General features: G+C 57.7%; 1 protein-coding gene across 1 annotated transcript; it reads left to right on the plus strand.

Annotated features, from left to right (window-relative positions):
- On the plus strand, positions 1 to 20,194 carry LZTS1 (leucine zipper tumor suppressor 1). The gene is made up of 4 exons (XM_072846203.1): positions 1 to 326; positions 14,236 to 14,723; positions 15,151 to 15,972; positions 17,247 to 20,194. Exons 2-4 carry the CDS (start codon positions 14,373 to 14,375, stop codon positions 17,910 to 17,912), a joined length of 1,839 nt encoding a protein of 612 aa, XP_072702304.1. The 5' UTR covers positions 1 to 326; positions 14,236 to 14,372; the 3' UTR covers positions 17,913 to 20,194.
- The last annotated feature ends 543 nt before the right edge of the window (positions 20,195 to 20,737 follow it).

The raw sequence follows: 20,737 nt of genomic DNA on the forward strand, positions 1-20,737 counted from the left end.
GGCGCCAGACCGAATCCCACTGCCGGCCAGGAACGGACGCGCCGACGCTCCGACCGCGGCCGCGTTGACCCAAAGCACCTCTCCCCGCTGCCTCTCCCGCAGCCGGCGAGGGACCCCCCCCCCTTCCCCAACCCACCGCCGCCGAGCGGGGCCGGGACACAAAGGCCGGGGGCTGCGCCGGGGCGGGCCGCTGCGCGGGCGCGGGGCTCCAGGCTCCTCCTCCGCCGCCGCCGCCGCCGCCGCGCCGGGGATGCTGCTGCCGGGCACGCACCGGGAGCCCCGCGGAGCGCCGCGCCGCCGCGCAGAGGAGGCAGCGGCCACCCGAGGTGGGCGAAGCCCCGCGGCTGGGGACGGAGGGGAGGGGGGGGAGCGGTGCCGCCGCCCGGGGAGCTCCGTCCTCCGGGCAGAGGGGCAAGGGACGGGGCCGGGGACGGGGCTGAGCTGCGCGGCCGGGACTCCCCCCGCCCGGCGCGGCGAGGGGGCTGCGAGCGGAGCGCGTCGCGCTGGGGTTAAGCGGCACGGCGGGCACCGCGCCTCGGCCCGGGCAGAGCCGGCCCCGGCGCTGCGGGGATGCCCGGCGCGGCACCTTTCCCGGCCCGACCCGACCCGGCCCGCCGCGACGAGGCGCGGGGGTCGGGCACAAAGGGCGGGAGCCGCTGGCCGAGCCCGCGGGGCCGGGCTGCCCGGGAGAGCGGCCGAAATGCAGCGCGGCCCCGGCTGCGCATCCCCCCGCGAGCCCTGCCAGGTCGGAGCCGCCAGCGCGCTCCGCTCCGTCTTTGCACTTCCCTCCGAAGTCTGGAAAACTTCTTTTCAAGGCAACGAGAAAATTCTGCCTGTTCAGCACCTTGGTTCGGGCTGCTGCTGTTACACAGTCCCCAAACTCTCCGGGAAGAGAAAGAAAGGAGCAGATGCCTTTGGTTTGTTGTCATCAGCACTGAGCCGACCTCGGGAAAGGGGCTGCCTGCCCGTGGTGGAAATTCTTTGCCGGGAGTGCCTGCGTGCATGGGGTGGGACGGGCAGCAAGCGGGTGGGCAGCGTGGGTGCAAGAGGATTAGCAAGCACGGAGGCTTGCGTGGGCATCGGGTACCTCTGCGTGAAAATACAAATGGTATCTGGATGCGGGTGGCGTTGCGTGTGAGCGTGCAGCCAGGTATCGCTGGAAGTGTTTTAGCCTTTCCTTGGGTGCACGGACGCATGGCCAGGCAGGTCTGTCGATGCTTTCCTCGGGGCGTGTGCGCACTGTGCAGGCTGCAGGATCTGTGCCTATTTGTGCACACGGGTGAATGCGTGGGGTGGGGGTCACCGCTGACCGGAGGATGCACAGCTCTCGGGGCTGCCCGCCCAGGTCCTGGAAAGCCAGGGATTAACCTCTGCCTTTAAAAGCAGCGCTTGGAGCGTTGCCGTGGCTGTGGCAGAAGTCAGCTCTGGGCTGTCACTTCTCACCCCACTGATGCTCTGCTTTTGGTGCCAGATCCGCACAGCCCGGCAGCCGCCGACTCCGGTGGGGAACAAACACGGAGCTGGGTCCCGGGCTTGGTGCATGACGCTCCCTTTGCTGATCCGGCTGAGGAGCTTGCACCTTGCTGCCTCCAAAGGGGCTGGATGCCTCCTTGGGCTCTGCAGAGAGCACCTTGCTTTTTCTCATAGTTCAGGCATATTTGGCCACTGGTACAGTTCCCAGTGGAGTGGCAGGAGGGTCCCGCACACAGAAGTTGGCCCAGGATTGGGGAGGATCCCTGAGGATCCCCAGCTCCCATCCAGACCCCTCCAGCCCTGATTCCCCCCGGCACGGCTGTGCCCGCACACCTCGATCCCAGCTGCAGCGGCGGTACCACTGCATCACTGCTACGAACCCCTTTCTCCCCGGGGAGTTTGCATTCGCTTTCCCGCTGTCCCCTTCTGCTAACACTCCCCTGGCTCCGCTGTCAGCCCCTTCCAGCAGTGCCGGGCCCCTCCTCAGCCGAGGTTGCCCCAGCAGAGCAGTGCTGGGGGGTTTCTCTCTCTCTCCTGTGTTAAGAAGTGAGCTGAGGCCTGTGATCTCCCTGCATGTGTCACTCCGTGTGCTCACCATGGAGGAACCAGCACCCGACCCATTTTCCTGAGCAGGCTTGCATTTCTGCAGTCATTACCGTGGCTGTCCAAATTCCTCCCCAGAGCTTGTTTTCCTCACTGAAGGCTGCGGCAAGTGCAATATGAGCAGGAAAAAAGTCCTCGCGAGTCTCCACTATCTGTCCTCCTGATACCATCACTCCAGACGCTGATTAAACTCCCTTTGAAATCATTGCCAGGGCAGAGCCTGCCCGGCTGCTCCTCGCCTGGCCCCAGCCTCCCACACCAGCCTGCAGTCATGGCCATGCACCATCACGCACCGTCTCGCCAAGCCCCTCCATGGCACGCCGCGCCGACCTACCCGGCTCACACCGACGCCTGCAGCCAGGCGTTTCCGAGGGTCTGCAGAGCCCTCCGTTAGCCATTCTGCGGTATCACCCGTGCAATTAATCACCAGGGCCATTAATCAGTGGGACAAAGAATTGTAAGTGCAAAACCATCGGTGCAATCAGCGGTGGGGGCAATTAATGGCAGCTGAAAAAGTGCACTCGGGAACACAATCGCATACTACGGGGGATGCTCTCAGCTCCCTGCCAGGCCTCCAGCCGCAGCCCCGCAACATGTACACGCCCGAGGGGCTGCGCTCGCTGCCATGGCATCTCCCTGGCCCTCGGAGCCCCCGCTGTGCCGGTGGCCCTCCTGCTCCCCAGGTGACCTCCTCCTCTTGGCACGGCAGGCTGCTAAATTGGTCTTGAGTCGTTCTTTTCCACCCACCCCTTAGTCACTCTTCCCTGGCAGGCAGCGCTGCGGAGCGGTGGGAGGCAAATGAATGTGAAACTCAGGCAGGAAAATGAGATTTCAAGAAAAGGCAGCTCCCTTGCGAGCCACTGAAGCGGGCATAGGGACTTCCAAGGCGGGCTTCCCATGCCAAGGGTGCGCAGGGCAGAGGGGGCTCGGTGCTGGAGAAAGGGAGAAGGTCCAGCCCTTACAGAGGCTCCGCTGCAGAGCGGGGCCAGGCAGAGACAGAGATGCTGCCCCAGCGAGCTGCTGCTGCTCTCCCATCCCGCGCCTCCCGCAGCCCTTGCTCTGATGATATCCTTAGCCCTAAATCACTATTTTTCTCCTCTTTGAAAGCCTCTCTTTTGCTGCGGGCAGGTACAGTCATGCTCAGCACGCGCTCAGGTGAGGTATCTGCGGCATGCAGAGAGGTGGGCAGCCACGGAGCAGCCGCTTTCAGTGCAACAGGGATCAAAACGCGGTCGAGGGCTGGATTGCATACCTGCTTTCCTTGAGACCATTCAAAAACCCATCCCCATCTCCGACAGCGAGAGCTGAGCTCCAGGCTCGTTCCCCGGGACACTCAGTCACCCACAGACATCCCGACAGAGCTCAGTGCAAGGTGCTGCGTGGACAAGTGTGAAAAGATAGTATCACTGCAACCATTGCAGGAAACGGATGCTATAATTGCTCCTCAAAGCAGCACAGACTGGCAGAGACAGGACCGTGGCCCTGTACTGCTTGATAACGGAGCCACGCGGGCTTTCCTCGGGCAGTGCTGCCCATGCCCTGCACCCCAAGGCATGGGACCTTAATCCTCCAGCACTTAGAAAAAGCTTAGCATTGCCGGGGAACTTGGAGGCTTTTTTTTCCTAGTCCACCTAACCACTGACTTGCATGTGTTTATAAACGTTTCTTTCTCTTGGGAGGTCGTAAAATTCTCCCTCTGCCTAATTTATTTGGTGTTATATGTTTACCGGCTGCCCTTGGGTTTGCTGTCATGGTTTTTTCCAGGAGACCTGCAGGTATAAGGCTGCAGAAAGCCCCTCTGCGGACAGGGACAGGGAGCAGCAGCGGGAGGCAGGATGCAGGGAGGAGACGTGGAGCATGCAGTCTCCGGGTCGAGAGCAGCGGCGAAGGCGTGCGGCCGGGAGTGGGCAGGACCTAAGTGGATAGTTGCCATTAGGGATTAGTTAAAAATAGCAGGGAATGTACAAAGATTTGGCACGTGGGTCACAAAGTCTTTCCTACGCAGATTGTTTGCTACTATTGGGTTTTAGTGCTTGCTCACATTAAGAAAGGGCCCCCCTAGAGCAGGAAGGCTCAACAAATTGTTTCTGGGAAGCCCTGAATGCGTGCACACATGGCCGTTGCCTGGTTTTGGAGAGCAAAATCTGGGGGCAGGGCGACACCCCGTTGCACAAGCAGTGCTGGGATTACTCCAGAGCTGCAGGAGCGAACGCCGACCCTGCATCGTTTTGCAACCGGGTCCTCTCAACAGCAGCGCTCCGGTTCAGACCTTCCTCTTCCTCACACACAGAAGTTTTCCTCCAGAGCTAAAAGGAGATCTGCATTTATCTCCTTAGCAGCGTCAGGCCTCCGTGAAGCCAGCTCCTTCCAGCAGAGGGTAGCAATGCACGTGCACGCTCTCCTCCTTAGAATAAGAGGATTTTTAATCATTTATTAAAGAGCCTTATCTCCTGAGCTTCTGACTTTTGGAGAACCGAGCATCTCTCCCCTGTAGAGTATCGGCAGCGCTCAGGTCTGAGAGCCGGAGAGGCTGCAGCTGGGTCCTCGCCTCCTTCTTGCTGGAACAGAAAGGTCCATCTTAACTGGCCATCGTGCAATGACAGAGGGCTATTTGCCCGCAATGGCATTTTCTAAGAGAAGTTTATCGAGGTTTCCTACATGCCGAAGGGGTGAATTGGGCCACGTGCCATATTGCCTAAGCAAAGATAACTATGACAGAGGTTCTAGCTCAGAATGCAAGTTGGAAGGAACATTTAGATATTTAATTGCCTTGTAACGAGACATCAGTGGAAACAGCAGCAAAAGCCAGAACTGTCTCAACAGACGTGCTCCCCTGAAATGCAACTGCCTATGTTTATTTTTTTAAACAATTAAATGACATCTCTGTAAGCCAGTTATGGATGACCTCCTTTAAAGGTTAATTGAGTATTCCTTGCAACTTTGATGTGCGTTTCTCTTTTGAGAGAATTGCTCTATTTGGCAGCCAGGCATTAAAGGGGTGGTTTTCACAACGGGCCAAGTTTGAAAAAGGAGGAGGAGGAAAATAGGAAGCAAGAACTGAATTTGCCTTTTTTTTCCTTCTGCGGCTGCTGCATTGAAGCCTGGTTGAGCAGAGCAGGGATGGGGACATGTAACACTCTGGAAAGCAAGAGAGGGAGTTGAAGGATGGGAAGACAGCAGCAGCGCAGCAGATGCTGTTCGCAGCAAGGATTGAGACTGACTTTTCATCAACACGCAGAAGTTGCCTTTTCTCAGCTCCCGCTTGGCTGAGCATCATGCAGAGTACAAAAATACCCAGCATTTAGACAAACCACAACGTAACTGGTATCACAAACAAGGAAGGCCCGCACAGAAATAATGCACAGCTTTGGGGCTCAGGTGCTGTGAAGCCAAGCATAGACTTGACATGGAGAAGTTTACTTTGCTGGAAGATCTTTAGGTCCTACCTCAGAGAAATTCTTCCTCTGATACTCACAGGCTAAGGACAGAGAGTGAGGGTTTTCAGCTGCTGCCACGGTCGGTTATTTCCCCTCCTGTTTCTTAGGGAAGCAGTCAAAGCTTCCCACTGCAGCAGGCAGTTTCCAGCCTATGACTTCAGGAGTATGTCCCAAGAGAAGCAGCTCTATCTCAGCCTCTGGCTGCTCATGGCCTCAGCTACCTGGCCATCACCAGTGAGAAAAGAGCAAGGGAGAGCAGACGGTGGGTCCATGCACCCTGACGGTGCTCATGTTGCACGTGAAGCCAACAAGGCTGAGAGAGAAGCAGCACAGATTTGCTTTAGGATCCCCAGATATGCCAAGGAGGTGCCAAAAGGCCAGAGGAGTGAAGGACCAGAGAGGAGACCCAGCTGGGCCTCCTAAGTAAGCGCTTACACGGCAGCCAGGGAAGGTGGGCTGGGCAGCCGTGGCCAGCAGGAGCATGGGATGCGGTGCGGGCCGTGCTCTTGGCTGCTTTTCAACTGCTTGGGAGAGAAGGAGAGACAATAAAAGGCAAGAAGATTGCAAACAGAGCCCTGTCTCCATGGCAGCCTGCAGCTCCACTTCTAAATTTTGCCTGTACATGAAGAGGATGCTTCTCCCCATATGCTCTTGGGGGAGTTTTGCAGCACCGAGAGCCTTAGTCCAGGTATTTCCTGGTGATTGGTGAGGGACTGGCTTGTGGAAGAAACCCTTGGTGCTACCATCTTGCCATAACCTGGGGAAAACGGGCTCACTGTCCCTCATTACTGTTTTATCCATAATTAGAGGGACAGAGGAAGACACGTGCAAAGCCTGCGGAAGCAGAAAGCTGGGAGGAAAAGTATTTAGGGCTCATCTCAAGTTACATGAAGTTCTTGCTATTTTTAGCTGGACAGGCAAAGCCCTTTCCATCAATTAGACCCCAGAGAAAGCGCGTGGGAGACGTGTAGGACACCAAACCTCACCGCTCGGGCTGCTGACAGGGGCTGCAGCTATGCCGATGAGCACCAGGCACAGACCTCGCTGCATCGGTGCTGCACAGGCAGGAATTAAAGGACAGCATCTCTGCAACTTCCCAACCACACTGGGAGGCACCTGCAAGATGTACAGAGACCCTGAGCTGCCTTGTGCCTTGGGCAAGCCAGTCCCTTGTAACCAGCTTTTTTGGATGCCCCCCCCCTGTGCTCACACCCTGGCAGATTGTGTTTTACAGGGTCGGAAATAGAGGCGCGAGAAGGGGCCTCGCAGATCCCAAGTGAAAGCCGTGCTCAGCTGTCACCCACCCCAGCACCAGCTGCCAGCCCCAGACAGTTCCCAAAATAACTAACCCATGGCGGGGTGCGAGGGCCCCCTCGCCCTCCTCCGAGGGAAGGAGCGGCCGTTTTGCACCTGCCAGCCTTGCGAGGATGGGCTGCCATGGATGGTACCTTCTGCAAGCTCCTCCCTGGGAACGGGATCCTCTCCCCGACAGCATCCCCGGGCTGCAAAAACCCCTCCCTGAAACTTGCCCCATTAACAGAGGGGTCCTGCGAGCAGCCAGCGGAGACTGAGCGGGTGCTGTGGCCCGGGTGCCGTGGCACGGTGGGGTCTCGGCGCTGACCCGGCTGTTTCCCGTGGAGCGATGGTGCCTGTCATGGGAGGGGTGTGAATTCTCCGGTCTGGAGGTGGTGGCCGTTCCCCAGTGCTGGCATCGCCATTCAGGTGTGCCTGCTGCAGCCCCGGCGAGTCCCCAGGCCTGCGAAAGACAAAAGCAAGGACCAGAGCATTTCTGAGTTTCCAATTAGCAGGGCTTTAATTGCAGTATTAGTTGCTCATTAGTGGGAAAAGCCAGATGCTCTTAGGAATTAAGTAAGCTGAAAAGATCTTTCTCTCCACCCCAGGAATATTTAACTATGTCTCATGCAAGCATTTCCTTGGTATCGGGAGCATGACTGATATGACTTGTGTGGGTGCTGTGCTCAGCTGTTGAATCACTGATGAGCTCCAAAATCCCTGTGGCATGGGGCTGCTGGCAGAAGCGGGGATGAAGCTGCGAGGAGGTCTGGGTATTTCTGGGTGGCACAGGCGGGGTGTCTTCGCATGTGGTCAGGTGAAGGTTGGGAGCCGGAGGGTCCTGGAGTTGCATTTAACCTCAAACAGAGTGAGAAAGCATTTGGGCTCTGGTCTGAGTGGAGAGCTGGGGACATCACGGGTAGGACTGAGGGTTACTTGCAGAAATATATGGCAACAGGAGCATAAAGAAGAGCTACAGACCGAGCTGTGGTGGCAATAGCACGGAGGATCAGGTGCTGGGATATTCCCACCGTGCTCTGCTGTTGCTGTGCTGGCATCCAGCGAGGGCAGGGCGTCGTATGGGGCCAGCTCCTCTTGGGAACAACCCCTCCCGAGGTCAGGCGGGGGGATAGGGACAGCAGGAGGGAGGCCGGGACTGTCTCAAGCCCAGCTCCTGATAACGCTGTTTGGCTTTGCTTGCATATGAACCTATTTAATGTAAACTGCAGCTGTGCGGGGGAGAGCCGGCGCATTTCGGCACCAGAAATCCCTCACTGCTCTGCGCACAGACAACGCGGGCTGGCTCTGTACACAGCCCCGTCTCGCCCGGGTCGGCACGAGTGCTGCTCGCAGGCTGGCCGGGGAGCATCTGCTTCCCGGCACAGCCACCGTTTAGCGACACCGTCCCATCGCTGACCGCCGGCCGGGCTGGCAGGCGGGAGCAGGTTATGCAGGTGATGTTTTGTCCCCCGTCGCCGCGTCGTCCAGTGACCTGCCGAGCCCGAGGATCGGTTACGCTGCCCCAGCCCAGCCCTCTCCCAACAGGTCGCTTTGCTCATCTCCTGACTCCCCACAGGCTGCCAGGGCAAACATCAGCTTTTCCTGGGAATAAATGCCTGCTGGCTGAGGTTGCAGCCTTTTGGCCACCAGCACCAAGCGATCCTGGTTTGTCTCACTTCTAAGTCCCTCTTGGGCTAGGGAGACAGAAAGAATAAGGCATCACTTTTTCTAGCCTGCATACTTGCTGGTGCTGTTAGTTTGTGCTCAGGCTAACGGTCCAGTAAGCATTTGCTGGAGAGAAAGCAGGAGGCTCTGCAGAAACACAGACGTTGAAAGTCATGGGACTTTGCTGACTTCCACCAATTTTCTGTGGGTTGAGCAATCGTCCCCGGGCAGGGACAGGACCCTCTCCGCACCTCAGCCAGGGCTCCCACCCAGGGAAGCGCTGCCGTCTCCCCGCGGAGGGACCAGACAGTATAGAAGTAGGCACGGCACAGCAGGTGTTGAGCCGATATCCTCTGAAGCTCGCTCTGCCAATATGATTCATTGTTAATTTGAGAAATTCCTTTTATTCTAGTACTGGCTTCCCCAAACATAGCTCAAGCCAGTCGCCTCAATGCCTCTTACATCATCACACGGACGATTTCGCCCTGCTCTCCCATTAAAGCCGCTTGTTGACTCATCCCTGGTGAGGGTTGGTGCCTTGATTGCTCGAGACGGATGTAAGAGAGGTATACGCAGCTCCTTCAGGCTCTTTCCAAAGCTGATGCTGAATTCAGCGTTGATTTTTGGCTTTTCCAGCAGGGCTGGCAGGAGGAAAGGGGGTGTAAGTGACCTTGACCTGAGCCGCTCTCCCGCGGGAGCTGGGTGCAAAGAGGCAGCGCTCGGTGCTGCCGATGGGCTTCAAAACGGATGCAGATTCCCTTTTGTTGCTTTTTTCCCTATTGAGCAATTGCACCTTCACCTCCAGGGCCTGCAGCAGGATCACTGGTCGTGGCGTAAGAGCCCAGCTGCCAGGGAACACTGGCAGAGACACGGCACAGTCTACTACTGCTGCGCTGGCATGAAGCCCACCCAAATCCCTGCCAAAGCCACTGCTGGCTCCTCTAACAAGCACCAGCCCGTGGGTGTGAATTCTCTTAGTGTTCATTGAAATAACATTAAGTGTGATGGACTCCTGGGCTATTAGAGTGGATGTAACATGTAATTGAGGCTGGTTATTCTTCATCTGGAGTGTCCCCCTTCACTAATGGCAAATCAGGGCAGAACACATGGTGCATGCTTTGTGAATCCCGGACTCAATTCACTCCCTGCCTCCGATCAAAATGATCCCAATGAATGTCAATGAATGAGCGGGGGACAATGAATTAGAGTGAATGAAAGCCTTGTAATGGGGCCCTTTGCCCGCACCGAGCCACAATTGAACACCACAAGGATGGCGTCTGCCCGGGCGGTGTTTGAATTCATCCCCATTAGTGCAATTAGGGTGAAGATTACAGGATGGGGGCAAGGTCGGCTCCGCTGATGGGGCTCTCCAAGCCCTATTGCCGCCATTTCTTCGGAGACCAAAATGAGAAGGTTTTGGAGAGCCTGGCTCCAGCTGGGCACGGGGAGAGCAGGCTGAGCTCGTAAGTCTGAGCAGAGATAGGCAGATGCTCAGGCAGCCCAGGGTGGGTCCGTCTCATCAGCCTGGTGTTCGTTAGCGTTTGGGGGTCCTGAAATCAGAACCCGGTTTTGAATTGCAGATCCCAAATCCAGCTCAGTGGGATTGCTGCACTCCAAGTTCTGGATGAAGCCATTCTCTTCATTAAAACATGTCAGGTGCTCCAGGTACATGGCTTTTTACCATGGAAATGCCCACATTGTTCCCTGGAGCCACATTGCTGGTGTCTCAAAGACCCAAATCGCTGAGTAAAACAGGGGCACATCACCTGGCAGCGATCAAGGGAAAGAGGAAGGAGGCTGCTCCTGGATCCAGGCTCTTGGCAGCTGCTGCTGCTTCTGTATTATCTCTGCATCTCCCAACAAACACCCAAATGTGTGGGTGCATCTGCACAGAAATGATGAATAATAATTCAGGAGGGAAAAAGAGTAGGCGAGAGAGCACAGGGGAGAAGGAAGCTTTCGCATACCGAGGGGAGAAGAACAGGATCAGCAGGGAGAGAGTAGCACTGCGAAGCCTGGAAGGAAACAAAGGCTTTTGCTAAGATGACCTGTCTGGGGAAAGCAGAGAGAAAGCAGCCGCCTGTGAAAACTCTGCAAGGAAGAGGGAAAGGCTTCAAAGAAACTGTGCTGCAAGGAGATAAGGCTAAATTCCTGCAGCCCATTCAGAAAGGAGGCGATGGGGAGAGTCGCTCTCCCACGTGCAATTGCAGGGTAGGCATGACTGCAATGAATGTGGGATGCCATTCACTTTTTCCCCTCTGTTTCTGCAAAATCAAGAGTGGGTGCATCCGTGCATTCAGCCCCTGATCCCGTGGGTTCAGCCCACACTGCCTGGGTGTTTACTGGGGTCCGTCCCACAGGCGATCACCACCGGACCCCTGTGCCTCCCGGCTCACCGCTCCACCTCAATGGGTTTTGTTAACAGCCCCTTGAAGTCCCACGAAGGGTCATGGGGCCAGACTTGAACGCAGGCACTGGCCCTCAGCGCAGCATCACCCCGGGGGTCCGACCGACACGGGGCTCGTGCCGTCGCCTGGCCCCCTCCCCACCACAGCGACAAAAGAGCTTTAAGGGGCTCATTTGCTGGAGGCGGCAGAGCGAGAGGGAAAGGCTTGTGTCTTTTCTGGCTTTCTGTCGTCGTTAATTGGTGAGTGACAGGGCAAATCACGTTTCAAAGTAATCACATTTAGCAGCGAGAGCCAGGCAAGGCCGGGAGCTGAGTGGGTGGGGGGCTGCAGCGGTCGGCTTCAGGGGCAGGGATGGGCTGGTCCAGTGGCATTGCCATCACGCACTGGCAGGCACACACAGACTCACAGCGGACAACATGCACCCCCCGAACATCCAGCCCTGATACACCTACACGCTTATCCAGGCTGCCTGCCCCGCTCGCCATGGTGTGAGCTCCCCGCTTGTGCCTACAGCCATGGTGCCATGCACCCCCGCTGACCCAGGCGCGCACCCCACCTCCAGCACCCCTCCCACGGCTGCGTGGACTGGGGCACCCACCATTGCCGGGGCATTTTCAGACCCTGCGCTCTCAGTATCACTTACATTTTTTTTTTTCCCCCCAACCCCTTTTTACACTTTGCAATATGCCTAACCTAACTGAACTGTGGCTGTTGCCAGGCATGCAAAAGCCCTTAAAATATACATATATACACATGCATCTAAATATATATGTATGTACATAATGACTAGTTTTTGTTTGGCTCAGCAAACCGATCTGACTCCCTGTAGAGTCACACAGTCACTAGCTTTGACGCAGGGGAAGATGCAAGCATGTACAATGAAGGCTGAACAAGGAAGGGGGACGAGTCTGGTCCCCCCTTTTTGGAGCCCCCAAAGCTGGAGCAGAAGCCTGTGCCCTCTGCTCGCTTGGTGTGCTCCCAGCTGTGCTGTCTCCAGAGCCTTTCTCCTTCTGCTAACACTGCATGAATGCCAACTCCTCCACGGCTTTCAAAGTGTTCATTTTTAAATCGAAAGAGGGAAGAAGAAAAAAAGACATGCCCAGCCCTCTCAGGCATGTGTAGGAGGGCTGGGATTGATGGAAACGCCTCCTGCCAAGAGGCCGGAAAGTCCCAGCTCTCCCTCCCCACACTTCTGTCTTCTGCAGGCACCCAAAAAAACCAAGGGTGCATCTACCCAAGGGGCCCCGTTGCTTCCCAGCAAGGTGCTCCAGCCATGGGACAGCAAACCTGGCATCCCCGGAGCACCAGCTCCCTGCACCCTGCACCGCTCCATGTTTTAATGCATCAAACTTCCCTGACGCCTCTGCCATAGGTGTATGTAAATACACCGGCCGCTTTCCCCCTGCTCGCTCGCACATATCGAACGCTGTCTCCGGGATGCTGTCACTATAGTTGGCAGCTCTGCTGCTGTGACACTGCCTTTTCTCTTCTGCAGGCACATACACCCAAGCATGGTGTCGGGAACACACGCTGGTGGAGCAGCCTCCTGTGCCAATTATCCTGTTCCCTGCAGCGATTCCTTCCCCTCCGTGCACATTATGCCTCTTACCCTGTAAAAATGAATGAAGCCAAAGTCATCGATCACTTTTAGCATATCAGCATCCAGGCAGCAGTTCAGACCTTAGTTCTTTCTTACTTCTCTTAATCTCCTAAAAATGGATTTAGGGATTAAAGCGGATATTCTGTCTTTCTGGGACTTTTCTTTGACACTTAATCAATCTGGGTCTTCAGGGCACAGAGAAAAAGAAAACAAATAAAGCTGAGGGATGAGCACAGGTTTGTGTTACCCTGTTCAGGATGCAGAGGAGCCTGCACCGGCGCAGGCGTAAGGCAGGACATAACGAAGAACGGGAAAACATAGGAACAACTCTCTAGGCCTTAAGGATGAGGCAGCGAGGATGCCCTGGCACACCGTGCCTGCACCCTCTATCACCCGACCCTCTCCCGGCAGACCCCGGGTGCTCTCCCGCTGTCGGGTGATGTTTTACCCCCTGGGATGCCTGCTCGGGCAATGGGAGCCCAGTGCAGGGCAGCTCCGCAGGAAAGCTGGGCCCCGCAGCACCGGTGCTGCTGAGAGTGGAAGCTTTGAGCTGTTCCGTGCACAGCGGAGGGCAGAAACCTTTCTGATCTCATCATCCTGTGCAACCGGGATTTAGCTCATTTTGATTATGCACTAACTTCTGCCTACGAGTGGCTCTTCCCCCTTCTCCCCACCTCACCCTTTAATTATCTAGATGGAAGGTGCATCTCCATTATAGCCCTGACACTGGGAGCCAAGCGTCGCAGAGGCTGGGATTTTTTTCTTCACGCTCCCCCCCCCCCATAATAAAGAGAATTAATGCACAGCCCCACATACCTCTGAATCGTAATCACAATACTTAGCACACACATAATGCTTCTCGTCTTCTTGAGTGCTGCACAGACATTAAGCGTAATTAAGCCTCACAGCATCCCTCCTTTTCAGGTAGGTTAAGAGGAGCACTGAAAATTGGAGAGAAATCAGGGAGCGACAGGCTGATGCAGGAGAGGTTGTGACTGCATCTCGCAGCATCCAGCGCGGCTGTCAGGAGACGGGATCCATCCTGCACGACGCAAGCAGGAGGCACGGGCGCCTGTTGAAATGCGTACCTATTAGGCACCTAAAAATCACTACAAATCCCTTTTCCTCCTCTCCTTATTTTTAGAGACTCCTGTGTCTCATAACCCTCCTGGCCTCACCCAGGTGCACCGTACCCAGCAGCTCCTGACAAGCCCCCCGAGCACGGGGCAGGATGTGCCCAGCCGGCCCGGAGCCATGCCACAGGGGTGCCAGCCAGCCTGGGGGACACAGGCAGGTCATGGGAGGCTCCTGGAGCCATCCCCAGGTGCGGGGGAAAGCCCTGCACTTCCCTGCCTTCCTCTTCGGCCGCCCGCCTTCACATGGGGCTTCTGCGGAGGGACGGGGAGGAGAAGCCCTGGCTGGCAGCAGGGCACCAGCCTCAGCAAGCATCCCTCTCCCTTTGCACGCACCTGAGGACTGACCGGCTCATCTGCACACACCCGCCGGCCTGGCACACACCGACCCGTCCCTGGACACGCACAGGGAAACATGCACAGCGAGGCGTGCACGCCCCCTTTGCACGAGCCCTTTCACAAGGTGATGCCAGCTTGTACCCAGCCATGCGTGCGAGGCACGTGTTTATGCGCTCGCATCGTCAGAAACTGCCTCGCTCCTGCCGATGCCCAGACCGTGGGCGCAGAATTGCACCCGCCTCCCAGACCGCTTTTTCTCACCCTGCTCTCTTTGCCTCCCCCAGGCTCGCAGCTCCCGGGCGCAGCGAGGTCTTTGCTATGATTGCAGCAGCGGCCATCTCTACCCGCTGCCCAGACCCCTCACCGCACGGTTCAGCCGGGCTCCGCTCCCCCCACTGCATGCCCCCCACCCGGGACCAGCATGGGCAGCGTCAGTAGCCTCATCTCCGGCCACAGCTTCCACAGCAAGCACTGCCGAGCCTCCCAGTACAAGCTCCGCAAGTCATCCCACCTGAAAAAACTCAACAGGTACTCGGACGGGCTGCTCCGCTTCGGCTTCTCCCAGGACTCCAGCCACAAGTCCAGCTCCAAAAGCAGCAAGAATGAGGACTTCTTTTACATCAAGGTCAGCCAGAAATCGCACGGCTCCCACCGAGCGGACTATACCTCGCTTGCCGGTGGGGAGCTGGGCAGCCAAGCCGGGACGAGCGGCATGGACTTCGGGACGCCCACGCCGCAGAAGCTGATGCCCTTTCCCAGTCAGCTGGAAGTGGTTAGTAGGGGACGTGGTGGCCCCAGAAGTGGGGGGGTGTCCCACGGGACTGCATCTGCCCTCACAGCGGGCGCAGGTCCCACCGCAGGGTTGTCCTGGTCCTGGTCCAGGAGAAGGCTCAGAGAAAATAGTTTGTGCTGAGGAAGCAGGAGGAGAAGGGCAGCAGGGAGGTGCTGAGGGCACCCTGCACCCTCTGCTTTCAGGAATTTGGATCAGCAATATGATCCATATCCTTTCATTTCCAAACATGCCGTTTGCCTCCCGGTGGAGGCAGTTTTAGCCATCAGCATCCTCCTGAGCTTTCAGCCCTTGATGGAGACCCAAGCCGTCCCTGCTGTGGGGGTCTCGTCCTTGGGGGCAGAAGGGATGGGGGAAAAGAGATGACGTGGTGTTGGCCTGTGCTGACGGGTTCTGCTCTTCTCCCCAGGGCATGGAGAAGCCGGCTGTGCGACCGACCGCCTTCAAACCGGTGCTGCCCCGGTCCAGCACCATCCTCCACTCCTCCCCAGAGAACGGGGGTCACCTCTCCCAGCAGCTGCACCCCCCGGACAAAGGCAAGGAGCAGGAGCTGAAGCCGGTGCTGTGCTCAGGGGGTCTGTCCGACTCTGGCAGGAACTCCATGTCCAGCCTCCCCACCCACAGCACCAGCAGCAGCTACCAGCTCGACCCCCTCGTCACGCCCATGGGACCCATCAGCCGCTTCGGGGGCTCAGCCCACAACATCTTGCAGTGCGCCATCATCCAGGACAGCAACATGATGAGCCTCAAGGCCATGTCCTTCTCTGATGGGGGTAACAAGATCCTCAACCCCGGCAAAGCCCCCCACCACCATGCCTCCGAGAAGACCACTTGCATCCGTTCGCCCATCTCCACAGACGAGTCCACCATCCAGGAGCTGGAGCAGAAGCTGCTAGAGAGGGAGGGGGAGCTGCAGGAGCTTCAGTCAAGCTTCGAGGAGAAGGAAGTCAGCTCCTGCCAGGCTTATGAAGAGAAGCAGCGGCGCTGCAAGGAAGAGCTGGAGGGCCTCAAGCAGAAGTGCAACAGCAAGCTCAAGCAAACCTCGCAGAAGACCCAGCGGACGCAGCAGGTCCTTCACCTCCAGGTGTTCCAGCTGCAGCAGGAGAAGAAGCAGCTCCGGGAGGAGCTGGAGAACCTCATGAAAGAGCAAAACCTGCTGGAGACCAAGCTGAGGTCCTACGAGAAGGAGAAGACCAGCTTTGCCCCGGCGCTGGAGGAGACCCAGTGGGAGGTAAGTGGCACCGGAGCACCGAGCAGTATCTTGGGCTGCCAGTGCTAAAAGCAAAGCGTGTGCGTGGAAGGCGATACCTGCATCCAGCAGCACCGCAGAGGGTTTGAGCAGAGCAGATGGTGCATGCACTAAGCCCAGGCTGTAGGAGATAGATATTAAAGCCGAGGAGAGCCCTAGTCCGTCACGTGGAGGCTCTGCAAGTTATAATTGAGTGCCTCACTGCCCCTCTTAACCCCTCAGCACTTCACATCATACAAGGAAACAACTACTGCATAAAAAACCCAGTCATTAAAATAACTTCACGTTTCCAACCTCCAGCGCAGGGTTTTTCAGGCTGCCTGCCCCAAAGGAGCAGTAAAGCTGCCTTCCCACGTGTAAATAGGAACTACTGGGACTTGCCATGGTCATTTATTAGAGAGCAGTAAAACCTTCCACTCTCTGCTTAAGCTTAATTTTCTCACTGATTGGGTATCGCTGAACAAAGACCGTTAAACTGCTGAAAATTCGGAAGTGAGCCTGCTCACCCGCCTGAATAACACACGTTGATATCGTTTCACTGCAGCTGTACAGGGAGAAGCAGAGCTGTTGCCCGCTGCGCTTCGAGGAGCGTGGTGCTCACCTTCGCTCCCTCGCACGCGAGGATTTCTCATATCGCTTTCAGTAGCTCTAGTTTCTCTAGGAGTTCTCTAGCAGACCGAAATTCCAGCTGCAGGCTCCCACCAAGAGCAGCTGGATGCTGAACCCCCAAAAGCTGTCTCCAGGAGCAGCTGTACCAGCCGTGCTTTAGGCTCTAGCGGGATGCTCCGGTGGGATTTACAGGCTTTGCTCCCAGCTGCGATTTTGCGGGGTGTAGGGTGCAGTTGGGTGTCTGCTTGCGAAACAAGCTCAGCGAGTTTAACTGACCTGTGAGCCATCAGCGGTGGTTTCGGCAAACATGTTGGACGGGGTGTGGAGACTTGAACGCTTCTCGACACCGTCCATTTCCACACCTCAGCTGAGGCGTGTCAGCTCCTAAAATCCTCACGAATGTTCACAAGCAGCCCTCCGTCAGCTGGGGTGTTGATGCACGGAGAGCGTGGGGTCCCCTCCAGACCCCCCGAGAGCTGGGGCATCACCCTCTGTGCCGGGGCATCTCCCTGCATGGGATTTCACGGTCAGGGTCTCCGCATGCCGAACGCCAGCTGCGCCCAGCACGGCTTGCACGGGGTACCGCGGGTGCTGCGGGCTTTCTCCGAGGCGTAGCCCTAACTCGGGCGCTGCGTCCCTCCCCACAGGTGTGCCAGAAGTCAGGGGAGATCTCCCTCCTGAAGCAACAGCTGAAGGAGTCCCAGACGGAGCTCAACACCAAGACCGCCGAGATCCTCAGCCTGAAGGCTCAGCTGAAGGAGGTGAGGGTGAAGATGGAAGGGCTGGAGATGAAGACCCAGGACCTGGAGGGCTCCCTGCGCACCAAAGCCATGGAGCTGGAGGTGTGCGAGAACGAGCTCCAGCGCAAGAAGAATGAGTCTGAGCTGCTGAGAGAGAAGGTGAACATACTGGAGCAGGAGATCGTAGACCTGCGGACGGAGCTCGCCGTCCTCAAGGAGCAGCTGAGCGAAGCCCGGGAGGTGGCCAGGCCCTGTGCCGTGGTGGACGATGTTCAAGCCCTGCAGGGAGAGGTGGAGAGGCTGAGGGCAGAGCTGAAGGCTGAACAGGACAACAACGAGCAGATGACCTCCAGCTTCCAGCACGAGCGGCAGACATGGAAGGAGGAGAAGGAGAAGGTGATTCACTACCAGAAGCAGTTGCAGCAGAGCTACCTGCACATGTACAAGAGGAACCAGAACCTAGAGAAGATGCTCCAGCAGCTCGCCGCAGGGGAAGACGGCAAGGAGCCCATCGAGCTGGACATACCCGGCACTGACGTCCCCTACGAGGACATCATCGCCACCGAGATCTGAGCCAGGTCTGCCTTCTCCTCCTTGCAGCTCGGCAGCGGGCGTCTCTTCCAGGCGAGAAGCGCTGCCCGCAGCTTGCCCCGCGCCTTGTACAGTTCAGATGAGCCATGTATTTATTAGCGGAGCTGGTGGCCTGGCCAGCTCGCCAGCCCTTCTCCCCTCCCCACGTCGCACCGCAGCGATACCCTCCACTGCCTGTCGTGTTACAGAGGTGAACAAGCAACTCGTGCCAATGGTGACGTGCCAGCAGCTCCCCCTTGCCCCCCGCTGCCACCTTGGCAGCATCCCTTCTGCCCCCTTGTAGGATTGAGAAGCTGGCGACGGGGGCGGTCAGGGAACAGGACTTCAGCAAATAATCTCCCGTCGGGTAACGAGATGATGCAAAACTCCCAGGGGATGCTCTGCTCCAGGCTCGGAGGGATCCCGTGACAGCACAGCTCTGGGGACGGGGACACCGCAGCACTTCCCACCGTCTTCAAGAGGAATCGTCCACGGCACATTTCCAGCCGCTCCCTGCTCACAGCCCGGAGGAAGCACCGCGCTGCTCTCACGCCTCCGTAACCTTCCCCCGGTCGGTGCTGATCTCCAGGGCGCTGTGGGACCGAGGAGCTGCCTCCTGCCACCGGCACAGGCTGCACGTCCGCTTCTCCCATCCTTTGGCTGCTGTAGTGCTTCCGGAAGGACCTTACCCACACACACGCACACCCCTCCCCCCCCCCCCCCCTTGTTACAGCCAACACCCCCACCGAAATCACCTTTCACTAACGAGCACAGCCCACCCCACACCCGTCCCTTGGCACAGCCGCACCGGCACATCCCTCCTCCCTGGACCTGCACAGCCATGGCGAGCCCAGCGTTCCCCGCTCTGACAGACGAGGACTCGGTGTCCCTTTTCTCCACCTGCCAGACAGGCGACTGGATTGAAGAATTAACAGAAACTTCCAAGCCACAGTCTGACCCGAGGAATCGAGGGGGAAATCGGTTGTGTTTGCCCCACGACCCCACGCGCTCTCACCTGCTCACTGCAACCGTCCCTCCCGGGTACCCCGGCTGCCTTATCTCCTCCCGTGCCCTTACACCCACGGGATCCCATCAACAGGAGCTGGTTAAAAAAACCCCAAACCAACCGCTTTCATTTTGTTTTCTACCCCAGCTCTTAAAATTTCCTCCTGCCGCCAGCAAGTGGATAACAAGGTTCCACTGCACGTCACCAGCAGTGACTCTCCTGTCCCCCCGTGGCTCGGCATGGGCTGGGAGGGAATCAGCCAGCATCCAGCTTGCCAGGGTGGAGGTCTCCAGCCGGGACCGCTTTGTGCTAGTGCAATGGTTATTTTTTACTGCAATATGTTTGTTTACACCATAGCGAGCTGGCCATAAGCCCAGGAAGCCCTGTCCCAGAGTTGTGGGGGGTCTTACACGATCCTGTGCCACAAATTCGGCCAAGGGCTCAATGCTGTGCACGAGCAGCAAAATTCAGCATTTCTCACCCCGCTCCAGCCAGCCTGGAAAGGCGACACATGGAAACCAGTCTGTGCCTTCTGCACCTGCCCCCGAGCACCCCCACCACGTGCCACCCCGGGGCATCCCGGCCGGTCCCGGTGCCAGCACACAGCACAAGCCGATCCTTAGCCATGGTCTGCTGGAGAAAAAGCCAACTTCAAATCCCAGTTCCAGCCCTGTGGCTGTCGGTCAGGGCCGTGTCGGGTCAGTCAGCCTCTGCCCAGAGCTGCTGAAGGACGTTTTGGAGAGGAGACCACCAGGGGATGAAGGACGGCACCCAGCTCCGCTCTGGCTTGCAAGGCCAGAAGGGATTTTTTGCATCATCCAAGCCATAGCCCTGCACACCCTCCGCACCCCGCGTCGGAGCCAGAGTACAGTGACCAGGAGCTTTCCAGTGCCAAACGCTCGCGGGGTGCTGAGGGGAGCAGAGCCCTCCCCGGCTGCCCCGTCCCAGCAATGCCCGCGCCCGCCTGCCCAGCCCTGTTCCTGCTCCCGCCGGCCTCGGTGGCACCCGTCCCAGGTCCCCATCGCCCCAGCCCCGTGTCCTCCCCAGCCAGCGCTGTATGATGTGATCGCCCGGAGGCATCGACGTGCTGCCTTTGCACAACGCTGTGTGTGACCGTCCGCATCGCAGGTGTGTCGCTCCCGGTGTGAGCCACGGCCGCCCTGCCCGCTCTGTGGCTGGCCGGGCTCAGCCTGTACATATAATTATTTTTCTGCAGGTTTTTTGGATGTTATTTCTGGTGACTGATGTAAACTACTGGTAATTTTATGTTTTTATTTATAAATAAATTTTTTAAAACTTATTTAGCCTCTCTGAGTGTCTGGCTTGGCAGCATTCGGAGGGTTTTCATATTTAGCTTCTCCGAGTCTGGCTTGGCAGCATTCAGAGGATTTTCATCGCCAGTGAGTGGCAACGGAGGACAGTGCTTCACCCTGCCCCTCTTGCATCACCCCCCCAAGCCACCAACTATTTATCGTGGCACACCAAGGTCCCCTTTGGGGACATCCTTCCACCTGGCCCTGTTGTTTCCAGCCCCACAAGCACTTTGCCGCGTGGGTGAGTGGCATTATCTCTGCTGTGCGGCTGGGATAACCCATGCATGGAAAAGCGGCAACTTGCCTCCAGCAAACACGGGGTATCGGAGAGGAGGAGATAATCTGCCTGGCCTCGCTCCCAGCCCACACCCCAGGGGCTTCGCCCTCCTGCTCTGCAGGTGAGACCAATTTTCATCCCGACCCCGCGCAGCCCAAAGCCCCCAGCCCCAGCAGTCCCCGAGCCACCGTCCCTGGAGCGGGCACGTCCTCCCCCCGGCTGGCAGAGCCGG

This window comes from Ciconia boyciana, chromosome 25 (assembly GCF_034638445.1).
Source record: "Ciconia boyciana chromosome 25, ASM3463844v1, whole genome shotgun sequence".
In the NCBI taxonomy this organism is placed as follows: domain Eukaryota; kingdom Metazoa; phylum Chordata; class Aves; order Ciconiiformes; family Ciconiidae; genus Ciconia; species Ciconia boyciana.

Coding starts and splice junctions, on each gene's coding strand:
- LZTS1 (XM_072846203.1), top strand. CDS start 14,373: ATGGGCAGCGTCAGTAGCCTCATCTCCGGCCACAGCTTCCACAGCAAG. Junction 14,724..15,150: donor TTCCCAGTCAGCTGGAAGTG/GTTAGTAGGGGA, acceptor TCTTCTCCCCAG/GGCATGGAGAAGCCGGCTGT. Junction 15,973..17,246: donor TGGAGGAGACCCAGTGGGAG/GTAAGTGGCACC, acceptor CCCTCCCCACAG/GTGTGCCAGAAGTCAGGGGA.